Source organism: Merops nubicus, unplaced genomic scaffold (genome assembly GCF_000691845.1).
Source record: "Merops nubicus isolate BGI_N331 unplaced genomic scaffold, ASM69184v1 scaffold7228, whole genome shotgun sequence".
NCBI lineage: Eukaryota > Metazoa > Chordata > Aves > Coraciiformes > Meropidae > Merops > Merops nubicus.
Genome location: NW_008625092.1, coordinates 14365 through 35134, shown reverse-complemented (window position 1 = coordinate 35134; position 20770 = coordinate 14365). Strand labels below are relative to the sequence as shown.

Below are 20770 nucleotides of genomic sequence, written 5' to 3'. Positions count from 1 at the left end.
GGAATGAGAAGTTGCTGGTACTTTGCTTACTTGCAGAAGTACTGTTTTGTTTTTGTCTTTTGGGTTGGTTTTGTTTTGTTTTTCTTCTACGTTGTGCAGTTTGGCCCCTCCCTAGTAAGTGATTTACTATCAGGCTTTGAGAAAACACACGAGGTCCATTTCTGGCCCCCAGCTGCAAGGCAATAAACAAACACATCATATATACACGTGTGTGCACAGACACACACACACATATATAAACAAACATCAGTGTTCCGGCTTTCTCTTCTCATTTCCTATCATTTTCTTTGGTTAGAAGTCCGCAGGAGGAAATCAGAGGACCGAACAAAGGGCTGGTTCTCCCAACGCCTCCACCCCTACACATCACTAACTGGGAGGCTGGCATCATCCAGATCCAGCAGGCCAGGACCCTCCTCCTGAGCGCCGTTCCTCCCCTGGGGTTCAGTCACTTTGGAAGCTGGTTCTCTTGGAGCGACAGCCGGGATCTTGTAGCTCCCTGGCTTGGCCTTGGTAAAAGACTCGTGAAATCCTCGCTTCTCCAGGGCAGGGTGTTTGGCGTGAGGGTTTGGGACCAGAGGGCTGCCGTGAGGGGCTGTGGGATGTGTGGGGGCTGGGAGGGCAGGACGGAGAGCATGGCTGGGCTCGGAAGCAGGCTCGGTATGCTCCTGGAAAAGAAGAGCTCGTGTCAGGCGGGACCGCCGGCGTGGCGCTGGAAGGCGCAGTCACACCCCTCACTCTCAGACAACAATAAAACAAGACAGAAAATACACAAAGCAAAACGTCAGCCACAGCAGCAGGAGGCAGGTGCTTTCTCAAGGCAGTGTGTTATTAAATGTGAGCTTACAGCAGTATGTGACAGCAACATCAGTTTCTTCATTTGAGGAGATTAAATTTCTTAAATCAAGCTCAGCAGCTCTCTAAACTTTATAGTGATAGCCCAGCAACTGAGGCCTCTCGTTTCACCCAGGTGTGAAGAGACCTTTTGAAGATAAGCACTTTAAGGGCCATTGAAAGGGACATCTCTCCAGGAGAAAAATGTGTTCAAGGATATTCATATACACCAGGGACTCATATCCTCAACTTTGAAGTAATGCATCTTTTTCTGTTCCCTCTTCTTGGGGCACCAATTTCCCCAGTTTGTTCCAGGGACCAAAGAAAGCCAGTACCTATTCCATACTATTGAGACTGCATAACAATTTCCAAAGTTAATGGACCTAGAAAAGAAACTGGTCTTTAAGCTACTCCTAATTGGCACATTATTTTCTTGTGTTTATTATTAACTGCCATTCTGTTGACCTTTACACAGCTCTATTAGATAGATACTGTGAAAATAATTTTCCACCATTTATTTAGTGATGGAAACAAGTTCTCAGACTACCTAGGAGTGATTTGGCTCTCTAAAGCAGAGTAGATGCCACTTTAGACATCCTAAAATGCCACTTTAGACATCCTAGGGATTCCTGCCTGTGCTACAGCTCTATCTCCAGGACAAAAAACCAAACCTCCTCAGGTTGTGCATCAGTTCCATAAGGATATCTCACAGACCTTGGGACAGCTAAACCACTGCTGGGTAGGGTGTTAGGTGAGATGATCAAAGTGATGTGATGTTGCAGCAAATATTCCCCTCTGCATGCACGAGGAGCTGCTGCCCCTTCTGCCATCACCACCATTAGGACATGAACCAAAGGGATCTGCCAGCCCACTTGTGCACACAAGTCCACTCACTTTCCAAATGTGTTTGTTAGCCAAAAAAAAAACATCACAGATGTGTCCAAGCTGCAAATATCCATCCTAAATAAAATATTTTTTTTTGACAGCAGTTTTCCAACTTTCTTTTAGAACACAAATTCATCAATTTAATCATAATGGATTCTGCCAAGTACTACTGTATTTCTTTCTGTAAATTAATATTATAAGGCAGAGGAGCTGTGCAACTTTTGGACTTAAATTTCACTGACGTTTTCCATATAATTTACACTGCCTGCTTTGATATCTGACTTCATGCTCCAAGAACAGCTGCTGTAGGAGAACACACAACTCAGTGATTTACCTGCTGTTCTGATTAATGATTTTAGTTCAACACACAGGACAAAAGTAAGGGCTATTAGGACAAGATCTCCATAATAAGCTTTTTGCTAAATTGAACTGCAGGATACTCAGACTTTACTACCCACACTGCCTGTAACTTCACAATTAAGAGGCTATGCTGCTGCATTACTCCTAAGGTGTACTGCTTTGAACAGGGTACAGATTACACGTTATAATGCTGCTACATTTGAACTAAATGTCATGCAGAGACTTACAAGCCATGCAAATCAGGCTATGACATAATCCTTCCAAGGACCAGAGTTACAACGTGCCACGTGTGTGCACACATCTGTATTAGTTTGTGGGTAGCTTAAATTTAATTTTTGCTTTTGCGCAGTTTCAAAAAAAAAAAGTAAAGTAAAATGGAAATATGAACTCTCATGCAAATTAGTTTTTAATACTCTCCTGGTAAAATGACATCCCATAACTTATGTTTAGGTCTGTAGTATGCTTTGAAGTATAAATAAATGGGTTTGCTGTTTTTAATTCCCAATTGTTTTACCAGTAAGAAAGAGGGCAAACCTGTAAGTGAATGATACGATTTATGAGTTAGTTTTCAGTGATGGTGATGACAACAGGTAGTGTTATTTTTAGTTTTTTTATAGTGCAAATTAGTCTCTAGTCCCAGCCCTCTGTTAAGAAGGCAAGTTTACATGAGAGCCCACATACGTGCTGCATTCACCAGTTCTTGATGTATACCTCTGTATACAAGGATTCGACAGCCTTCTGGCCTGCCGCATCTGGAACACAGTGCAAAGCTAAGATTAGAGTAACCTAGACTTGGGGAGAGAAGAGAAGAGAGGGGAAAAAGAAAAGTGATGCAGGCAGTAGTAGCTAGATTGCTCAGTTAGCCCCACAAAAAAAATAAGCATACACAAAGAAAAGTTACCTGTGTGTTTTCATTGCCCCCAAAAGACAGAGTTTGTGATAGGAAGTTTTGTTTAAAAGCATGAAGCAGCTCCCAGCTGCAAGAAATAATTGAAAGCTCAGACTGAATTAACATGATATCAATGCCAATCTGTCAACAAAAGCCAGATTTAAATGATTACGTTTCAGAGTATGGGGGTAATGATATATTCAGCTTATTACAGAACATCCCACAGCCAAAAAGTGAAAACTGCAGCATCTGCACAGTAAAGGGATCCATCTGTTAAATCTGGACATACCTGGAGACACTGTGACACCACACTAACCTTCACTATTTTCACAATTTAATGTGCTTCGAACTGAGGATGTAACAGTTTAAACCCAAGTAGGTACAAAACAGGGGCATCCACATGGCTTCACAAATATCAAGATTTGTCACAGTGCCTTAGTTCAGTGATGCTAGATGGTGTCCACACTACGTTCCCAACAGCAGGAAACTAACTCCTGCGAGCAGAGATCTCTTGGAGAAGTCACCTGAAATTTGGATCTGCGTATACAGTAAACTATCAGCAACAGAAAATGACAGTTTAGCAGTGAGAGCTGATAAAACCAAATCAGGATACTGATTGCAAAACTCAGCAATTAGCAGAAACACCTCGCAGGAATTAGTTCCTATTTTACTTCCAAGCTATTAGTAGCTACAAAGATCATACTGAACTTGGAAGAATTCCTCTAGGTTAGCACTTGCATTATCTACATGTTCAAGACAATACAATGCACATAAAAATCACATACAGGTAAGGCTAAGGTAAGTGCTCAATTAAAAAAATGCCAAATAATTTAGAGCAGTCTGTATGAAAGTTCATGCAAAGATGCCACCTTACTACAGGACAGGATAGAGGACAGGAGAAAGGAAAAAACAACTAGAACTTCATGTGCACAAGTGAACATCAGCTGAACACATTTTCTGTGAGGCTCAGAATGACATACGGAAGCTGCTGATCTTCCAGGTCCCCGCTGTGCTACGATGGCCCCAGAAATTGCTTTTATCCAGCTGTGCATGTCTTCTGGGCTGTCTGCCTGCATCAGACAACATGACACCAATTCAGTACAGCCAGCTCTCAGCTGTCCCAGTGTCCTCACCACACACGTGACACCTTCACCCTGCTTTAGGGACTGCTCTGTTCCTTAAAGCCATAGGGACTTACATTTCTTAACCCAGACATTTCTTAAAATCTTACCCTGAATTTACTCCTATATGCATATAGTTATATAAAATATTAAGCAACAAGTATTTTTATATTATATACATATTCTAGACTCAAACTTTTACTTCCAACTAACCAAAAAAAAACAATCAAAGTGCCCACAAATGCTTACAGATCTGCTGACCCCTCTTAGACTTTGGCCAACAACATAACTTCTTACTTCTCAGCTGCTGTTGCACTTCACCTCTATGAGGTATTTACTCAAGAATTACAGTCAAATAACAACCAGTCTCTGTTGGAGGTCAGCTGTCCATTTCCTTTAAACAATCCAACACATTCCCACAGCAGCAGGAAAAGCAAGTGTGTGATATGCATGATATCCAAACATTTAGAAGGTGACACAGCAAGGATCTAGTCACTAAAGTACACGTGGACATAGATGTGTATTACAACTAAAACCTAAATGGTGCTGTGCTTTAGTAGATATTTTAATGCTGCAACTAACTTGAATCTGAGGACTCAACTACTATACATAAAAATTCAGTACTGCAAAATAAAAGATCCTACAGAATTTGAAGACCCAAATGCCAACAAGGTCACATAAGAATTTGTTTATTGCTTCCGTACACTACTGACATAAGAGCTGCTGCTAGATGCATATAAGAAATACTGCACATTTCTGAAACAATGAAAATCACATTCCCTCTGAAAACTCACAGCATAGTTAAATACAACTTAAAAAGCACAACAGCAGCACTTCTTTGCTTTGACAGTCTCCTGGTTTTGCACAAAATTTAAAAAAAAATTACCTGTACATAAAAGGTTCGAGAAGTTGTTACAATTTCAAAGAGATTGTCTCTCATCATTATATCACTGTAAATGAAACACAAAAATACTTCAGTAGCAAGTATTTCCTTTTGTACAAAGACTCTAGGATGTACAGAGAGCAATTGTTGTCTGAAGACCTTTTGGTTTTTTTTTTTTTTGGAAATATGAAGTAGAAAAAGGAAACCAGTGTCTCTTACTTATTTCGGTCTTAAAATGCTTCAGTGGCATGCCTGCTACTATTTTTAATGGGAATATTCTAAACCATAACATGTTAAGTTTAAAAATATTTACTGTTCTAGTCATATTTCTTTAAAATTCTGTATTTATATTGTTATGTCTCCATAAAGTATTAGTCCTAAAGAGTAGCCTGCTAAAAAAACCCCATATCCTACTACAAATCAATTCCTGGGTATTTTGCCATTTGGTGGAAAGAAAACAGCAGGAAGAAGAGTGTACTCATCTAACTTCAGACTTTTAATACAAGGTAATGTCCTTTAAAGGCTCAGAGATTAAATAAGCAGAACAGAGACTCCTCAAATTGCTGCCTCAAATCAGCAGTGGGTATTTTGCCATTTGGTGGAAAGAAAACAGCAGGAAGAAGAGTGTACTCATCTAACTTCAGACATTTAATACAATTCCTTTAAAGGCTCAGAGATTAAATGAGCAGAACAGAGACTCCTCAAACTGCTGCCTCAATCAGCAGCCATGCACCTCTACCTCGTGACTGCACAGCACTCATTTGTTCCACCTCTGTCCCAGGCACTTATGTTCTTCTGAACATTACACATTAACACAGAACCCTCAAAACCAGTTTTAGGGGCAGAACTCCTTGCTGTGCTGCACACAGAGTATCATACATGGTATACATCAGCTGAAGTTAAAGTTCTCCACTGTTTCCAGTGAGCAATCTAGGCATGACAAAGCAGTGTCTACATCCTGCATACTCACATCAGTGCTTCTCCCCTCACCTTTGTTTGCATTCTTGAACTTTATGGACCTCCTTAAGTGGTATAACCCTGAGAGGTTCCTTTTCCTGAAAAAAAAAAAAAAAAAAAAAAAAGGCACAAATATTTCATTAGAGTATGTCTAACAAGTAAAATATAGTCAAAAAGCCAGAGGTCAGGACAGTTGACAGCAGCACACTCATGTAAATGAGCCTTTCAAGGCAGTCACTTATGCAAAAGGTGATGTCAACCAAAGTATAATTGACTTTTGTAGTAAACCAACCATGGCAACAAAAGAGGCAAAAATCAAGAAGTAAAAAACTCAAAAGCAGTCATCCACCTTATCATAGTGGTAACAGCCACCCCTGTCCCCTTCACCTAACTAGATCAGAGAATTTAATCTGGCATCAGGCAGCTTATTTCAGTAAAACCATTATTATATTAATTTGCTGTGAAATGCTACAATACAAGATGCTTTGTTAACTGTACTGCATGACGTAGCATTAAATAAGATTTATTCTATCCTATACTCAAGACATTTAAAAATAATACAAAGAAATTAATCGTACCACAACCTGTAAAAGAGCAAGTTTCCTCAAAGCATATGAAAATTCTGTTACTGTAACAAAAATAACTATTACAGTTCTGTCATATTTACACACAGAGGACAAAGTGAGAACATTCCAACTGAAATATGTCATCATGGCAAACTGAAAGCAACACCACACATCATTTTCCTGTGGTTGTTGCAGTACAACACAAACAACAGCTTTTTTTACCTCCTAGTAAGTTTTCTTTAAGCAATGTTACAAATGGCTACTTCAATTGGCTTCAGTTTATAGACATTCCAAAAGCTGTCAGCTCTGGAATGACTCTCTTTACAAGTTAGATTACATATACTGAAGAAATTTATGTTATAGCAAACAGTGAATGTCACCCAAATATAACCATCCTCAAATGTCAGTTTCCATTAGATCACTTGTCTCTATAGGAGTTCAAATGAACAGAGTTGAAGCTCAGTGTTTTCAGTTCTCTTGCCCCTCTTCCCCTCTCTGCTCTCCCTAGGTTCATGCATCCATTACGAGTTTTCAAAGCAACACACCAAACATGAACTGCAAGATCATTCCTGGAACACAGACACCCGTTGCAGGGAAGATCTCCACTCAGAAATGGTAATTTTCCAAGTCTGATATAGCCTGTGTTCAAAACAAAATAATTCCCAGAATTTAAACTTTTATCAATTAAAAAAAAACCCCAAACATTTAAATTTTCACAAGTGGAAAGCCTGGATATAATTCTGCAGCTGCAAAGTAGCAGCATCTCTGGATACCCAGCAAGACTCATCTCAACTACCAGTGAGCAGGTTGGCTGTCAAGACAAACTCAAGTAAGAGCCACACTTGACTGAAGACAGCAGCTATTGGGAACTGAACTCCAACAGAAAAAAGCTCTCCAGAACTAGAAGTTTGACACTACACTAGGTAAGACCTCTGTGCCATAGCTGCCTTTGTCACAAAGGCACAACAAAATCACTATTCAACTTTTTTCTTATCTTTGTATTATCCTCACAAGGAGAGTATGAAGGAAACTGAGATCACATACATTGCTGAAAGCAATTATTCACCACTTGAAATCCCCAGAAGAGAGTACTTGACCCTTCTTGAGTTTGTAGGAGATAAAAGTCTGATGGACACATGGTTGAGTTCTTGTATTTGTTTTCTTCTCAGTGGGCTGCACCCTGTGAAAGCTTTGCTTTTTCCAGTAGAGATTAAATGTCTCTAACATTATGTTTCAGACAAGGCAGATCCTAATCATTTACAAAAACTATACAAAACATGATGATCATCATGATTAGGTGTCCTAATCATGGAACTCTGATTAACCACTACATTCCAATAGAAAGATTCTCTACCTTCAGCACCTCTCCAAAGAAAGATTACACTCTTAAAAAGGAAAAAAACCCAATTTCAATGGAACTCTGATTAACCACTACATTCCAATAGAAAGATTCTCTACCTTCAGCACCTCTCCAAAGATTACACTCTTAAAATGGAAAAAAAACCAATTTCAATCAGTTCAATACATTCCTCAAACTGCAGCAAGGAAGATTAGCCTGCAGAATGGAGGACACCACAAGATTTTGTACTGTTCAAACCAGTCACACTGGAAAGGAGCACAAGGAAGCACCACAAGTGTCCACGTTTCTACCAGACTTCCAGTACACTCACACAGCACAACTCTTCACCGAGTTAGAATCTGCTTGTGTGCAATTCTGCACTCAGATTTTTTTAAACAATGGATGGTTTAATACAGGCAATGAGTCAGAATTGTGTTATGCTGACAGTTTAACAAAGATAATGATGTAAGATCAAACTCCTGCTGCTACTGTTGTATGCTCCCTCATGAAAAGCAAAGCTGAAGTTCTCATCAGAAAGCGCCTGAAATTTGATTTCTTGATTATTTTACATCTTACTGGTTTGTAAGCTAAATTTCCCTTGATTTATAAACACTCTGCAACTCAGACTTTGCTCCTTAGGAATAGATTTTTTTTCCCCAAGGTTTAGTTATGTGTGGGATTCCTTTTTAGGAAAAACAGACTGTCTCCAGTACCAGCTACTTAATTTTTAAATGAAGCCTGAAGGCACTTAACATTTGGTCAAAACTGGTCAAAAGATTCAAGAGCTGTGAGTGGGGAGGACAGATCCTGAAATGAACTCTGTCAGTGTTGCCTCTGAGCAGGAGAGCTCTCTGCTTGTCTTGGCTGCCCTGGTAAGGGCAGCATGTGAGATTCGTATGACAAACAGCCCATAATCCTAACTTTAAATTAAGAATTCCAAGATTACAGCTTTGTCTCTCCACACAATGATCAACTCTTTCAACCACACAGTTCGTTATATGTGCTAATTGATCTAAGATGCTAACACAAACATCAGGGTGAGAGTAGAACGTATCTGTTCTTCAGTGCCTTACAGAAAGGTTCTCAAACAGAAAACTGAAGTTTGAGTTCACAGCCACTCTAATTTTTGTTCCTCCAGACCATGAAAAGTTAGAGTACAGAGGTAAGACCTGCAGGAGCTGCAGAGTACAGTTTTTCAAATACAAGTGTATTTCTTTAGATTTTCTTGCAACTATCACTGGAAAATAACACACTTGGAACTTACCAGTTCAGACTTGAAATATCCTATTGTGTTTTCATCTAACTGAAAGTATCTTCTCTTCCAGTTCTTCATCTGTTGAAGGAAAATAAATAGTTATATATTTTATACATAAAATACAAATATATTTACATTTATTTTCATATATTTAAATGTTATAAATACCACAATGATATTGTTCTGTACCTGTTTATTAATCTATATTAGTTTTATATATTACATATATTTATGCATGTATATAGATCTATGTGTGTATATGTATATTGTGTCCCCAAAATAATTCTGCAAGACTCTGCCCAATATTTTTTTCTAGAAGCTACTCTTTTCTACTGTAAGAATTTTTTAGTCTCCACTGAAACTGTATCAACTCAGCAGCACAAATGTCCTGTAAGAAATGTTGAGAGAGTACATTAAAGGTTCTAGTTTATTTTAAAAAAAAAAACAAAAAACCAAACACAAACAACAAACCATGACAAAACCAAGCTTCATAATTAAAGGCAAAATGCCTCTGAGGACTTGGGAAGCATGTCCACCTTGCTTAATCTGAACTATCTGCTCCTGCTTTTAGCAGGTCATCATGTGAGTAATTCCACTTGTGTTAATCAGCCTGACAAGTTGTACAATTCTTTCTCCAAACTGAAAAACTAGCTTTTCCTAAACTTTTTAGTGATTTAAAAAGGAAGCAGACATTGAACTTCTGCCTTAATTTAGATGCTTCCAGCAAGCAAAACAAGAATCTCTACATAACTGTGGAACAGAATTACTCCTAATTGCATGCACTAATCAGTGTGAAAATCTGTGCACAAACTTTTCCTCTCCAAAGCATCTCCAACAACATAACACTGAAGGAAGTCATGAAAAGAACACAAACAAATTACATGCTGCTGGGGGGTAATTTTTATCTTTAGCTTTTATCCTTAATACTGTCACTGGTAATTATGTCTTTTTTTAAAATCATTACTTGCTAAGTAGAGCTACCACCTTAGGACCTTGCTCTTGATTAATAAAACACTCTTCTCAAATACTTACCACTGCTCCTTGTTTTACACAGTAGCCAGCTTTGATAATAGCATTATCTGGGGGATGCTTAGCAGTAAAATATGGAAGGTGACTTTGGGACCGTTTCAAGTAACTCCTGTCACCCCCCTCACTGCACTCACTGATTTCTTCTTTCTAGAAAAAAAAAAAAAAAAGGCAGGAAAGATCAGAATACTCTTTTTTTCCTAAAGGTCAAAGAATATACTAGTTATAATAGGAAATAATTGCATCATCCCATGCTCACAAATCCCATTTCCAGTCTGTTTGGAAGGATAAGATATTTCAATGGATTTGTGGAGACAACTAATGAGACTCTCCAAGGGCTGTGGCTGAGTACCTGTGAGCTTCCTTCAGGAACTAAACTAAGAACATGCTGAATATGCTCTAACAAGCTCAATGAAGAATGTTACAGACATAAAACCATTACACAAACACACATATTTAATGCAAACTCACAACTTTAAGGGCAAAATCCTAGAGGTGGCTACAGCAAGGAAAAAGCTATTTCTAGGACCAGAAGACACATCAGAATTCACCAACTTGACTGCAGCTGAGGTAAATACATCTCACTTAGACTGTATTAATCCAATCTGTAACTGTTTTCAGGGAACTTCCAGAACAGATCTTTAACTATCAACACTGCATTGATTCTTCTTCCACGAGCTTGTCCAATCTCTCAAACTCAGGAAAGCTTCTTGCATCTGTACCATCTTTTGGCAAGGAGCACCTTTTTTATTATTCACTGAGAAAACTCCTTCCCTTTCTTTCACCTGGTTACAGCACTACCTTCGTTTAAAAGCCCAGAGCTCTCACACTGGCAAAGACAGTTATACACCATTCACTGTCAATTGTGAGTTTGTAGAGCTCTCCCATTCTCCTTCAGTGATTTTTTTTGCATACAGAAGAGAACCAGCCTAACTCAACTGTTCCTTGTATGGAGATCATTCCACACGGACCAATCAGCCTTGAAATCTCTCTCTGAACCTTCCAGTTCTAGTTTTTAAGATGAGAACAAAACTGGACACAGCAATCAAGGTCTGGACAAAGACAGCATTTGTACAGCAACGAAGATGTCTTCTGGTTTGTTCCTTATTCTTTTTCTAGTAACTCCTAGTATTTGTGGGGTTTTTCCTCCACTGTTACTGAACACGAAGATGATGTTCTCACAGCATGCCTGTAACTCTTCCCTCTCACTCAAGAAGAAACTTATTTCACAATCTAGAATTTCCTATTAAAAAAGAGGAATGATCTTCTCAGAATCCCTTACATCACATTCATTTTTACTGAATTTCACTTACTATCTCATTTGTCCACACGTGCCATTTCATAAGGCCCTTCTGCAATAGTTTAATCTGTCATCCTCACTACCTCTAAGAACAGTGAATACCAAGTCAGCTGACTGAATCACTTCCTTTTTTTTGCTCCCTTTTCCTGGCAGTGAAAAAGACAGAACTTTGGCATTAACGTCAACGATTCATTTCACACACACAAAAAGCTGTTTTCAGCACACTAACTGCTATCTGTGAGCAATCTGACTCATCTAATTCTTTATATTCTTTCATAATTCTCTGTAATTTCTTATAAAGGGAATAAAAACCTCAAAAAACACCAGTCAATAGCAATACAAGGTGTACATCAAAGTGTAAGCCCCCTGAGCCAAGTGAGCAGCTGACAGCTGTACTGTTATATGTAACCTATTCTCACCTGTCAAACAACAAAGATTCCTCTGTCAAACAATTTTAAGGGTATTACCTGGGTAGGTGTAATGATAGGAACACCACCAACAATTTCAGTCCTGTAGGAGACTTGCTTCTTTCCACCTGGGCTTTCAGCTTGACGATTTGCATTATCCATCTGACAGAGAGGATCAGACTGCTTTGGTACCTGCAAGTAGAATATAATTCATTTCAGTTTTACAAAGACCTTAAAATAGCCCTAATCATTACTGAAGAATTTTTAATTGGTCTTCAGCAGGTTTTAACAGATGTTCTTTCATTGTAAAAGGCTAGAAACAGCTCAGAGGAAAATGTGTTGCAAAGGCTATGCCTTAGTTCTCAGAAGAAAACTGGTGCCAATAAAGATATTTCACCAGGTGTCTTGAAATCTAAAAATCAATTCCCAGCTTTGCCATAAACACTATGCTTGATCTTCAAGAAGTACTGCTGATTTGTACAAGAAATGCTTCTTTATTTTCACTTGCTTTCTGTTTTAGTAGCAAGAGCTTTAGGCTGGGGATGCCCCAGTGCCTGTGGAGCAAGCCCAGCAAGGCCATGAACACAGGGCAGCTGTCCTGAGACTTCTGTCAAACAGGACACCAGAGCAGTAGGACATCTGTGCTCAATTCCAATATACATATTGCTCAATTCTGCCCAAAATGACCCTAACTACCTATTTCTAGCTATCATTAACTATTAGATAATTCTCTCCAATGCAGAACTAAAGCAATCAAAACACCAAAGGGATTTAATTTCCCCAATAAGTGTTTTGGTCTAAAAGTTTGCTCAGATTTCTGAGTTTGTCCAAGAAGATCTGTAACCCAAGAAATGCACCGACTGGCTACCCAAGACATTTTCATTTATAACCTCCTTTCACCTCTAAAGTGAATACAGTCAATTTGAAGTGACTTCAACAAGCAGAGACCAAGAGTCTCACACCAAAATACCCTAGCCAGCAACCTACTGGATATTTACACAGATGTCCAAACTCCTTCAGAAAAAGAAGGGACACACAAATTGTCTTTACACAAATAAAAAACCAAGCTACTTTATAGTCTGCTGTGATTCCAGTCCCTGTGCCCAGGACTGCACATTTTCCAAAAAAACAGCCTGCAAAGAAGTACAAACAGTGTAAAGAGCACAAATGTCAGCCTAGGACAGCTTCTTCCTGGCCAAGTGAAGGTGGCACTCAGCAGCTTGCTCCACTGTGGCCTCAGGCTCATTCTGTCACTTCCAACGTGCCCTCAGCCTCACACAGCCTATGTCCAGCTCTGCCAGCACAGGTACAAGGTGACTCCATCCACAGCCAAGTCTGGCACTGAAGGGGAAGATGTTCTCCTAGAGCACACAGTGACCACAGGCCTCACCCTTTGCAAGGGGCTTGCAGCTACAGCTTCATGCATGGGTGCTTAGCCATCACCAACTCCTACTTAAAATGTTACAGGCCAAACCCACAGTCACCTCCTCATGTGAATGCACTGGCAAACAGTACTCACCAATAGGGACACAATGTGCCAGGCTGCAAAGGGTCATGGTTGTTTTGAAATTCTCAGCACCCAGAGTAATAAAAAAAACCTAATGACTCTGGAAGGATTTACAATCTACTGCAAGTAATGCTCATATGAAAATTAACAATTGAATTACCTTAATTATTTGATTAAATAATTTGCCATACTAAACCTCTGAAGAGATTAACAGTTCAAAGACTTGTTCCTTCAAAGACCAAAAAAAAAACCCTAATGATTTCACTGGAATGCAAGTTAAACATGATTAACAGCTTTCAGACTAAGCTCTAATTTGATGATGAAAAGTAAGGAAGTTGGTGGCAACAAATATGAATGTGTGCACCCACAGGCAGAGCCCCTGCTTTGTAAGGATGTGCTCTCAGAACGGTTCATGTCATCACTTCCCAAAACTGGAGAGAAAACAAAACCATAACTTCAGCCTCCTGAAAAGCCTGAGGTGATAGGTGGGATTTTCTATCACACCAGAACAAGCTGTCCTGGTGCAAACCAGGAAGGTAACTGAACACTTATAAGAGACTGAACTGATGTTTCTTTGAAGGGATGTTACATGAAATCAGCAGAGTGCCTTTGGAAGATGGCATGATGTATTTCCTCATTGTTTTCATGACACTTTTAAGAAACACAAACTTTTGACACCAGGCAAATCTATATGTATCTTTTCATTGCTTGCAAGCATCTTCTGGAGATTTCAGCTAATGTTGAATTTGTATGGTTAATTTTTAGAAGTTATTCTGTGCTGTAATGAAAAAGATAATCACATTTTGGCCCAATTTCCAAAGCAAAAAATAAACTCCAGTTTAGGGGAAGTTCTGTACAGTTCCTCCAAGCCTTGGAAAGCCAAGCCAAGGCCTGTTTGTAGAGATGAAAAGACTGCTCTAGCACAAAAACTGGAGGCAAAGGTTACAAATAAGCACCTTGAGACAGTCACCATTTGAAAATGTCACCAAATACCAACTAAACCACTTACTGTGATTTTGGTAGCTTTGTTCAGAACGTTTACCCATTCAACTAGGTCCTGCTGATCATTGGCTTGTAGAAAGTATTTTCTCATCCCTGCATTCATAACTGTTGAAACACATTATGAAAAGTTAACAACACTGAAATTTAAAAGAAATCTTAGCACCATCATATAAAGATTTGATTTCAGATGGAGAGTCCAGTTGAAGCACTGGATCTCTCTGGCTCCATTTCTTTTTAGAAAATCATCTTAAGATACATAAATCCACTTGAAAAGCTTGTTTTAGTCTAAAATAAAAAAAAAAACCACAACCAACCCTTTTTCTTTTTTTAGGCTTTCCACTTAAACAGCATCATACAGAATTTGTCAAATTATTTATTACATAGAAAGCAAGCCTTGAATCTTATCACAATTTTCAAAAGCTCCATCTCTCTAAGCAACAAAGTTTTATACTGGGGGATTTCTCCTTTTAATCCACCAACCAGTATCTGTTATCCTTTGCAAGAAATTCATTAGTACAACACTATGATGACTGATTTTATTATTTTAATTTGTAAAAAAAAAAAAACATATTACTAATCATATGATTCTTAAGACAAAGCAACTTTAAAATAGCCAGAACAAAACCTTTATTTTCCTTTAGTGACTTGGCAGAGAAAGCATATTTTTAAGTTGGTATATCTACTTGGCAACCCCTAGCATACCTTTATCCAAAGGCAAACTTATTTCTGTGTAACAGTAAAAAAATCATGGCTAGTTTTCTGACAAATTCTAATAATTTGTCTTGAAATTAGTCTTAAGGTGAAGAGTAACCAAGGGTGAACAGTGGCAAAAACCTTCCCAGAACTTTGAAGCCCTGCAGCTGAAGCCTGAACAGATTTTGCTGCTCTCCCTGGAACACCACAGTTCTTCAGGTCATTGCTAACAGCAAACACATGCCAGAAACAGATACTTCTTACTCTTCTATCATCTTTCTCCCCAAAGCAGATGGTTTGAAGCAAGTGTTATTAGATCCAAGCATAAATTCAAAACACAGAACTGTATGAGTTGAGTGAAACAACTCCCAGTATTTAAATTAAAAGACAATAAACAAATTCTTCCTCTAAGAAAGCATCGCAATCACTTTAATAAATCAGAAATATGGAAAGCTTTCTGCCAGCATCTTGGATCATTAAGGCTTTCAGAGCTGGCCCACTGACAAGAGGAACTTTACAGCTGCTGAAGACAAAGCCCTCCACACGTGCATGTGCAGAGGCATCTGTAGATGGCACTGAACTGACACGTTAGGTACTAGTCTGAGATCCCTTCAGCCTTGCACATGGGGTGGATCTACCAAGTACTTCACCAGCTCCAGCAGAGACTGCACAAGTCCTGTGGAGATGCCTCCTCCGGGCCTCTAAAACACTGCACATGTCAAAGGACACCTCAACTCATCATCATAAAACCTTCAGGCTTTTTTAGCACCTTAATCCAAGCTAAAACTCTTCCAAGAATGCAGCCATAAGAATGGTTATTAATATACAGAGCACAGGTCTGATTCCAGTCTCTACAAATACTTGTGTGATTAACAATTGCTTGTCAAAAAAAAAAAAAAAGAGTTGAATTCTAATAAATTCTGGAGAAACTACTTGTAAGAAAAACCTAAAAAGAGATCATAAGAAGCTTTTATGGTTATCTAAAGCTTTACCCAGTTTTAAAGGCACCCCAACCAAATTCTTTGGTGCAGCAACAGGTGCTGCAATTGAATGCAAGAACATGGGCTGACAGTATTTTTAGATTAATTACATTAACTCGTATCAGTAGTCCAGATCAAAACAGTTAAATTACTTGTCTTCAGAGCTGAGAGGCATGCCATGTTTCTGAAAACACCCATCACTTTTGATTAGCTTAATGCTGCAAAAGTTTCAAACATCTAAAAAACAGCTCTCACCTACTTCTCTTTAAGCTGCAATATGAAAAGCCACAAAGCCACCTGATGAGGCAGCCAACACTTCCTTCATAATAAAGAAGAAACAGGGAATATAACCTATTTAAAAAAAAAAAAACACACTACCAGCTGTATCTAGAAACAGATCTGCAGAACATGATCTTTGTTTCAAATATCTGAAGAATGTACATGCAAGAACTTACCAAAACAGAATTCTGCCTTTGGCCTTAGCTTAGTTGCATCGCTAACCTAGGATGGAAATTAAGATTGGAAAGATCACTGTGTGTACAAAATATACATCAGGTATCACAAGGGTTTTTTTTCCCCTCTTTCAATAGGCTAAATTTGAAGATCAGCAGCACCACAAGCTACCAGACAAATGCTGAAGTCTGAAAACATTTCTGTACTCATGGTATAAGCAGTATCAATAATACCTTTTACAAGAATAATAAAAAAAAAACACACAAAAGAAGGAAGGTGGAAAGATGCACTGACACAACAAGAAAAGCAAAGGAAGAACGAGAAATGAGCAGAAAGACAAGAGAAGGTCAGTTATTTTTCTCCACTTATTTGTTAATGCAGCATCTGCTACAAATTTAACCATGGAGACTTTCTCAGTTCCCAATTTTCTTTCAGCCATCTTTGGAAGTCATGTGTATATGGAGTGTAATGCAGTAAGTATTTTCTAGAAATTTCCCTGCTCTATCCATTAAAGATCATTATTTCATGCAAACTATCACACTCAAAAGACCTATCTTCCACTTCATAGACAGCCTGTCTTTTCTCCAGGACTAACTGGAATTCAGACATGCACAAAGAACTTAAACAGTTCAGAAACAATCATTCTATGCAGCACAAAGAGCTGCCATTTGAAATCACAAAACCTAGATGACATGGTAATTAGTCTGTTCTTATTTTAACCTGATGCTACTGAAGTGTTTGTATCACTTCTCTAAATTTCACAAGTAGCACACAAGTGAAAAGCTTCCCATGCACTACAAAAGAGGCATTTAAAATTGCCTAAAGTTGAGGGTTCCAGAAGCAGCCCTTGGTAGTTAACACTAAAAATTTAGCAACAAATGTCTTGCATATTATCTTACCTTTGAGATATAGGTAAGTTTAATGACTCCAACAGGTGGAGATCCAGAGGGAAGATTCTAAAAGAAATCACATTACAGAGTGAAACTAGTTTATTCTCATGGTGCAGTCAGTGTTTACACATAAAAAGCAAGTAATTCCACAGACAAAAGGAAAATCCTCCATGTTTTGATAGACAATACACAATGTACACTTGAAACAGGATCTAAACTACTTGTTTATTATACACACATCTGTTAATCAACTAAAAACAGAAAGACTGCTAGAAACAATACAAGTAGCAATTGTTTCAGGGGTTTATGTATTTGACTAGAGGAAAAGGGATTCTTGCAGGTCTACATCCAGGAAATCCGGACAGAATACTTTTCCTTAGCAGATGTTGGAGCCCTGTGTACTCCGAGCAGGGCAGGCGGAAGGGACAAGGAGTGACATTGGTGTATTATGTCAGACACTTCAAAGGCTGCCCCATCTATTTTCCAAAATGGATTGAAAACCTGTAGTCCAATCGTTTAAAATTAAATTTATGGCAGGGAAAGATCACGGCACTTCCTGAAGCTGCAGTTAAGCCCAGGTGTATTTACAGCCCAAAAAGGAGCCAGCCGTTGTCTTCAGACCCTTGCTCAGTGCCCCAATCTTAACACTGACATCAGTGTCCACAGCAGCCAGTAGCCTAGAAATGTCACACCTAAAGAACAGAGCATCACAAAAAATGGTTGACCTTTTTATTAGCTGTTTCTGACGACAGCCTTCCTCATTTTATTCCTCCAAAGACAGCACTGTTTTCAATACACTTTTTTTCCACTATAATTTTTACTTTAAAACCTGCCCTTTACGTTACAGTATCATTCTGCCCACTACAAGCCCCCCTGGTGACTGTTAAGAATCCTCCTGCATCTGTTCCCTGATCCTCTCTCCAGCTAAAGTCTCTTCAACACTCTGTAGTTCCTTATGAACTTCTAAATCACAAAGAGGAGCCTAACACTACCCATGGAGTCAGAAAGACAGACGAATATTTGGTTTATGCTCCATTCATATTTCAAAGGCAAGAAGTAGGTTAAGTTTATTGGTAACAATGAAACTAAGAAACACCTAACCAACCAAGTCTTCTCATTCTGCCCAAATAAATAATTTTGACTTTAACAGAATGATTCTGATCCCAGCATACACCAGTTTTATAATCTTTATATTAGGATAAAGATGCGTGTTTCATGGTGAAATAAAAAACATTTCTTTGAACAGATAAAATGATTTTGACAAATACAAACAGAGCACTTTTAACAACAAAAAGAGCCCAGTGAAGTTATTCTCTACTAAGAGTTTCCTCTCTTGAAGGATTAAGAATAGTCTCTACACAGTGGCTCTACAAAAGTTCTGTAGCTCTTCAAAACTAAAGCTGCAATGTAAAAAAAACCAAGAAGATTCAACCTGCCCCTTGCAAGGCAGCCTTTTATTTGTGCATAAACTCTAAGATTAAAAAAAAAAAGATAAAGCCTAAACTAAAAATGTTAAGATGTGTGCACGACAAATATCATTAGTCTTAAAACTTCTGAAGAACTGCAATTTCTACAGCATTTCAACTTTTTGTCCACATGCCCTGGTTATATCATAGAAGAAACTGAAAAAAAGAAAAAGCTTGGTATCTCTCATTGAGATTAAAAGTTTGAAGACTCATTTCCAGAAAGTGTTTCTTTTTTCTGCCCAGTAAGAACTGCTAAGTGCTCCACTCACAAGTCACATTCATTGAGCTGCACAGTGTTTAAATTTTTTTTGTTGGTGGTGGTTCCTTTGAACTGTAGGTTTCTACTGCATTTTAAGTGTGGTCTTCCTGGCAGAATGGTACATGAATATTCTTCTGTCAGGCAGCTGTCAGCTGACCTAGATCCTATGCTTTTGCTGTCTCCATACCCAAACCTTAAGCAATTATCTGTTCTCCCATGTGCTGGAAAACACATGGATGCATGTACATTGTAAAAGCAGCTTTTGTAGAAAGGCTGCTCTCCATCAAGATAGAAAAGTTTTCCTCATTCCTATACCATTCACGCTGCATTGAAATTGCAAACATCATCAGAAAATGCTTTTTGGTGGCCAACTCTGTTGAGGTAAAGCAATATAAAGCAGTGAACTGACCCATGCAAAGAAAACTACATACTTCCACAGCAGGTCTTTTAACTCACCTTTAACCTGTGCAGTGAATTTAGGAGGTGATTTGGCTTGTCTGGTTATATTATATCACACCACCCAATGCCTGCCAGAACTCATACTCAAGTCAGTTAATAGAAAATAAATACAAGAATTCAAAACTAATGACTGATTTATACATGGGATCAAATTCAGATTTCCATCTCACCTCTAAATCTCACGTCAATACTTAGACTCCATATGTTGGCAATTCACTGGCGTTCAAGTTGGTTTTAATGTTTTACTATGAAGTGCAATTAGTGATGGTCTAAAGAGACATATGAACTAGATTTTTTTCTTTAAAAGACTGCATGTATTAGCAAAGAACACTGACTTACAATTCTTTCACTTAGACAACTAATTTCCTTCCCCCTTATCTTCCACGTCCATAAGCCAACTCAAAATCTTATTTTTAAGTAAATCTGTTTAGAAAAAAAAAATCAAACTGAAAAAGTGGGAATTGCTAGAAGCCAGGAATCTGTTGCCAAGAAGACCTCACCTGTGGGTTGTCCATGTACCACACCAGGCTGTCCTCTCGTGTGTCCAGGATGAAGTACCGCCGCAGGAATTTCCCACTATTCTCATTTTCTTCAATATCTAGGAAACCACAGATGCGATTCTGACGATCCACATAAGGCATTTCTGACCCTGAACATCACACTGCCAAACAGAAAGCACAGGAGTTAAGTACAGTTCCTCCCTACTAATTTTAAGACTGTTCTGTGCCTCCCCATGACATTTTGAGCAGTTTCAGCTAGCAGCTTACAGAAGTTCCTGCAGAAGACCAAGTGAAGTGTAGCTGTTTGCCCTGAGCTACCACCACTGAATTTTTATGTAGGTCTTCCTTACTTTTCTGAAGTATATTCTTAGGCTATCTAACACCCTAAGTGCAAAAACACAAGTGGTGAAGAGCACACTAGCATCAAGACCAGCTTTCACATCATCACTACAGAATAATCAAAGATTCTCCCTCACCCCTCGCACACGGCTGAGATAACGCTGGGTTTGCACTTCCTCCTTTGACATTGCCTTTCATGGGCAGGAAAGGATCTTTGCCAGCAGCTCTACTGCCCAACGTGACTTTTTCACATTTTGCTTCAGCAAATTCAAGAAAAAGGTTGTTTGAAAAGCTGTTCACATTTTTTTTCCTCTTCTCCTACCAAAAGGGCTTCTCTTCTAACCACGTCTCTGAACAGGTATCTCTCATCCTTGCACACTAAAGTCAAGATGAAGTTGTGTGT

General features: G+C 38.7%; 1 protein-coding gene across 3 annotated transcripts; it reads right to left on the bottom strand.

The window, feature by feature from the left end:
* Nucleotides 1-259: 259 nt before the first annotated feature.
* Nucleotides 260-20183, bottom strand: PLEKHA1 (pleckstrin homology domain containing, family A (phosphoinositide binding specific) member 1). 3 transcript variants are annotated; one of them, XM_008945561.1, is made up of 12 exons: nt 20029-20183; nt 17354-17410; nt 16457-16502; nt 14336-14433; nt 11880-12011; nt 10119-10262; nt 9096-9164; nt 5960-6024; nt 4973-5036; nt 3946-4035; nt 2788-2828; nt 266-665 (listed from the first exon to the last, which is right to left on the bottom strand). In XM_008945561.1, the coding sequence occupies exons 1-12, from the start codon at nt 20167-20169 to the stop codon at nt 446-448; spliced, it is 1167 nt and encodes a 388-aa protein (XP_008943809.1). In that variant the 5' UTR covers nt 20170-20183; the 3' UTR covers nt 266-445. The 3 variants fall into 3 exon arrangements, with proteins under 3 accessions (XP_008943808.1, XP_008943809.1, XP_008943810.1); XM_008945560.1 differs by lacking the exon at nt 2788-2828 and having other exon boundaries at nt 260-665; XM_008945562.1 differs by lacking the exon at nt 266-665 and having other exon boundaries at nt 2724-2828.
* Nucleotides 20184-20770: the final 587 nt, after the last annotated feature.

Excerpts from the sequence above, each read along its gene's own strand:
- PLEKHA1 (XM_008945560.1), bottom strand. The coding sequence starts at position 20,169 with ATGCCTTATGTGGATCGTCAGAATCGCATCTGTGGTTTCCTAGATATT. Across the intron at positions 14,434-16,456 it reads AAAGGCAGAATTCTGTTTTG|TTATGAATGCAGGGATGAGA; the intron begins GTAAGTTCTTGC and ends GTGTTTCAACAG. Across the intron at positions 6,025-9,095 it reads GATATTTCAAGTCTGAACTG|GAAAAGGAACCTCTCAGGGT; the intron begins GTAAGTTCCAAG and ends TTTTTTTTTCAG.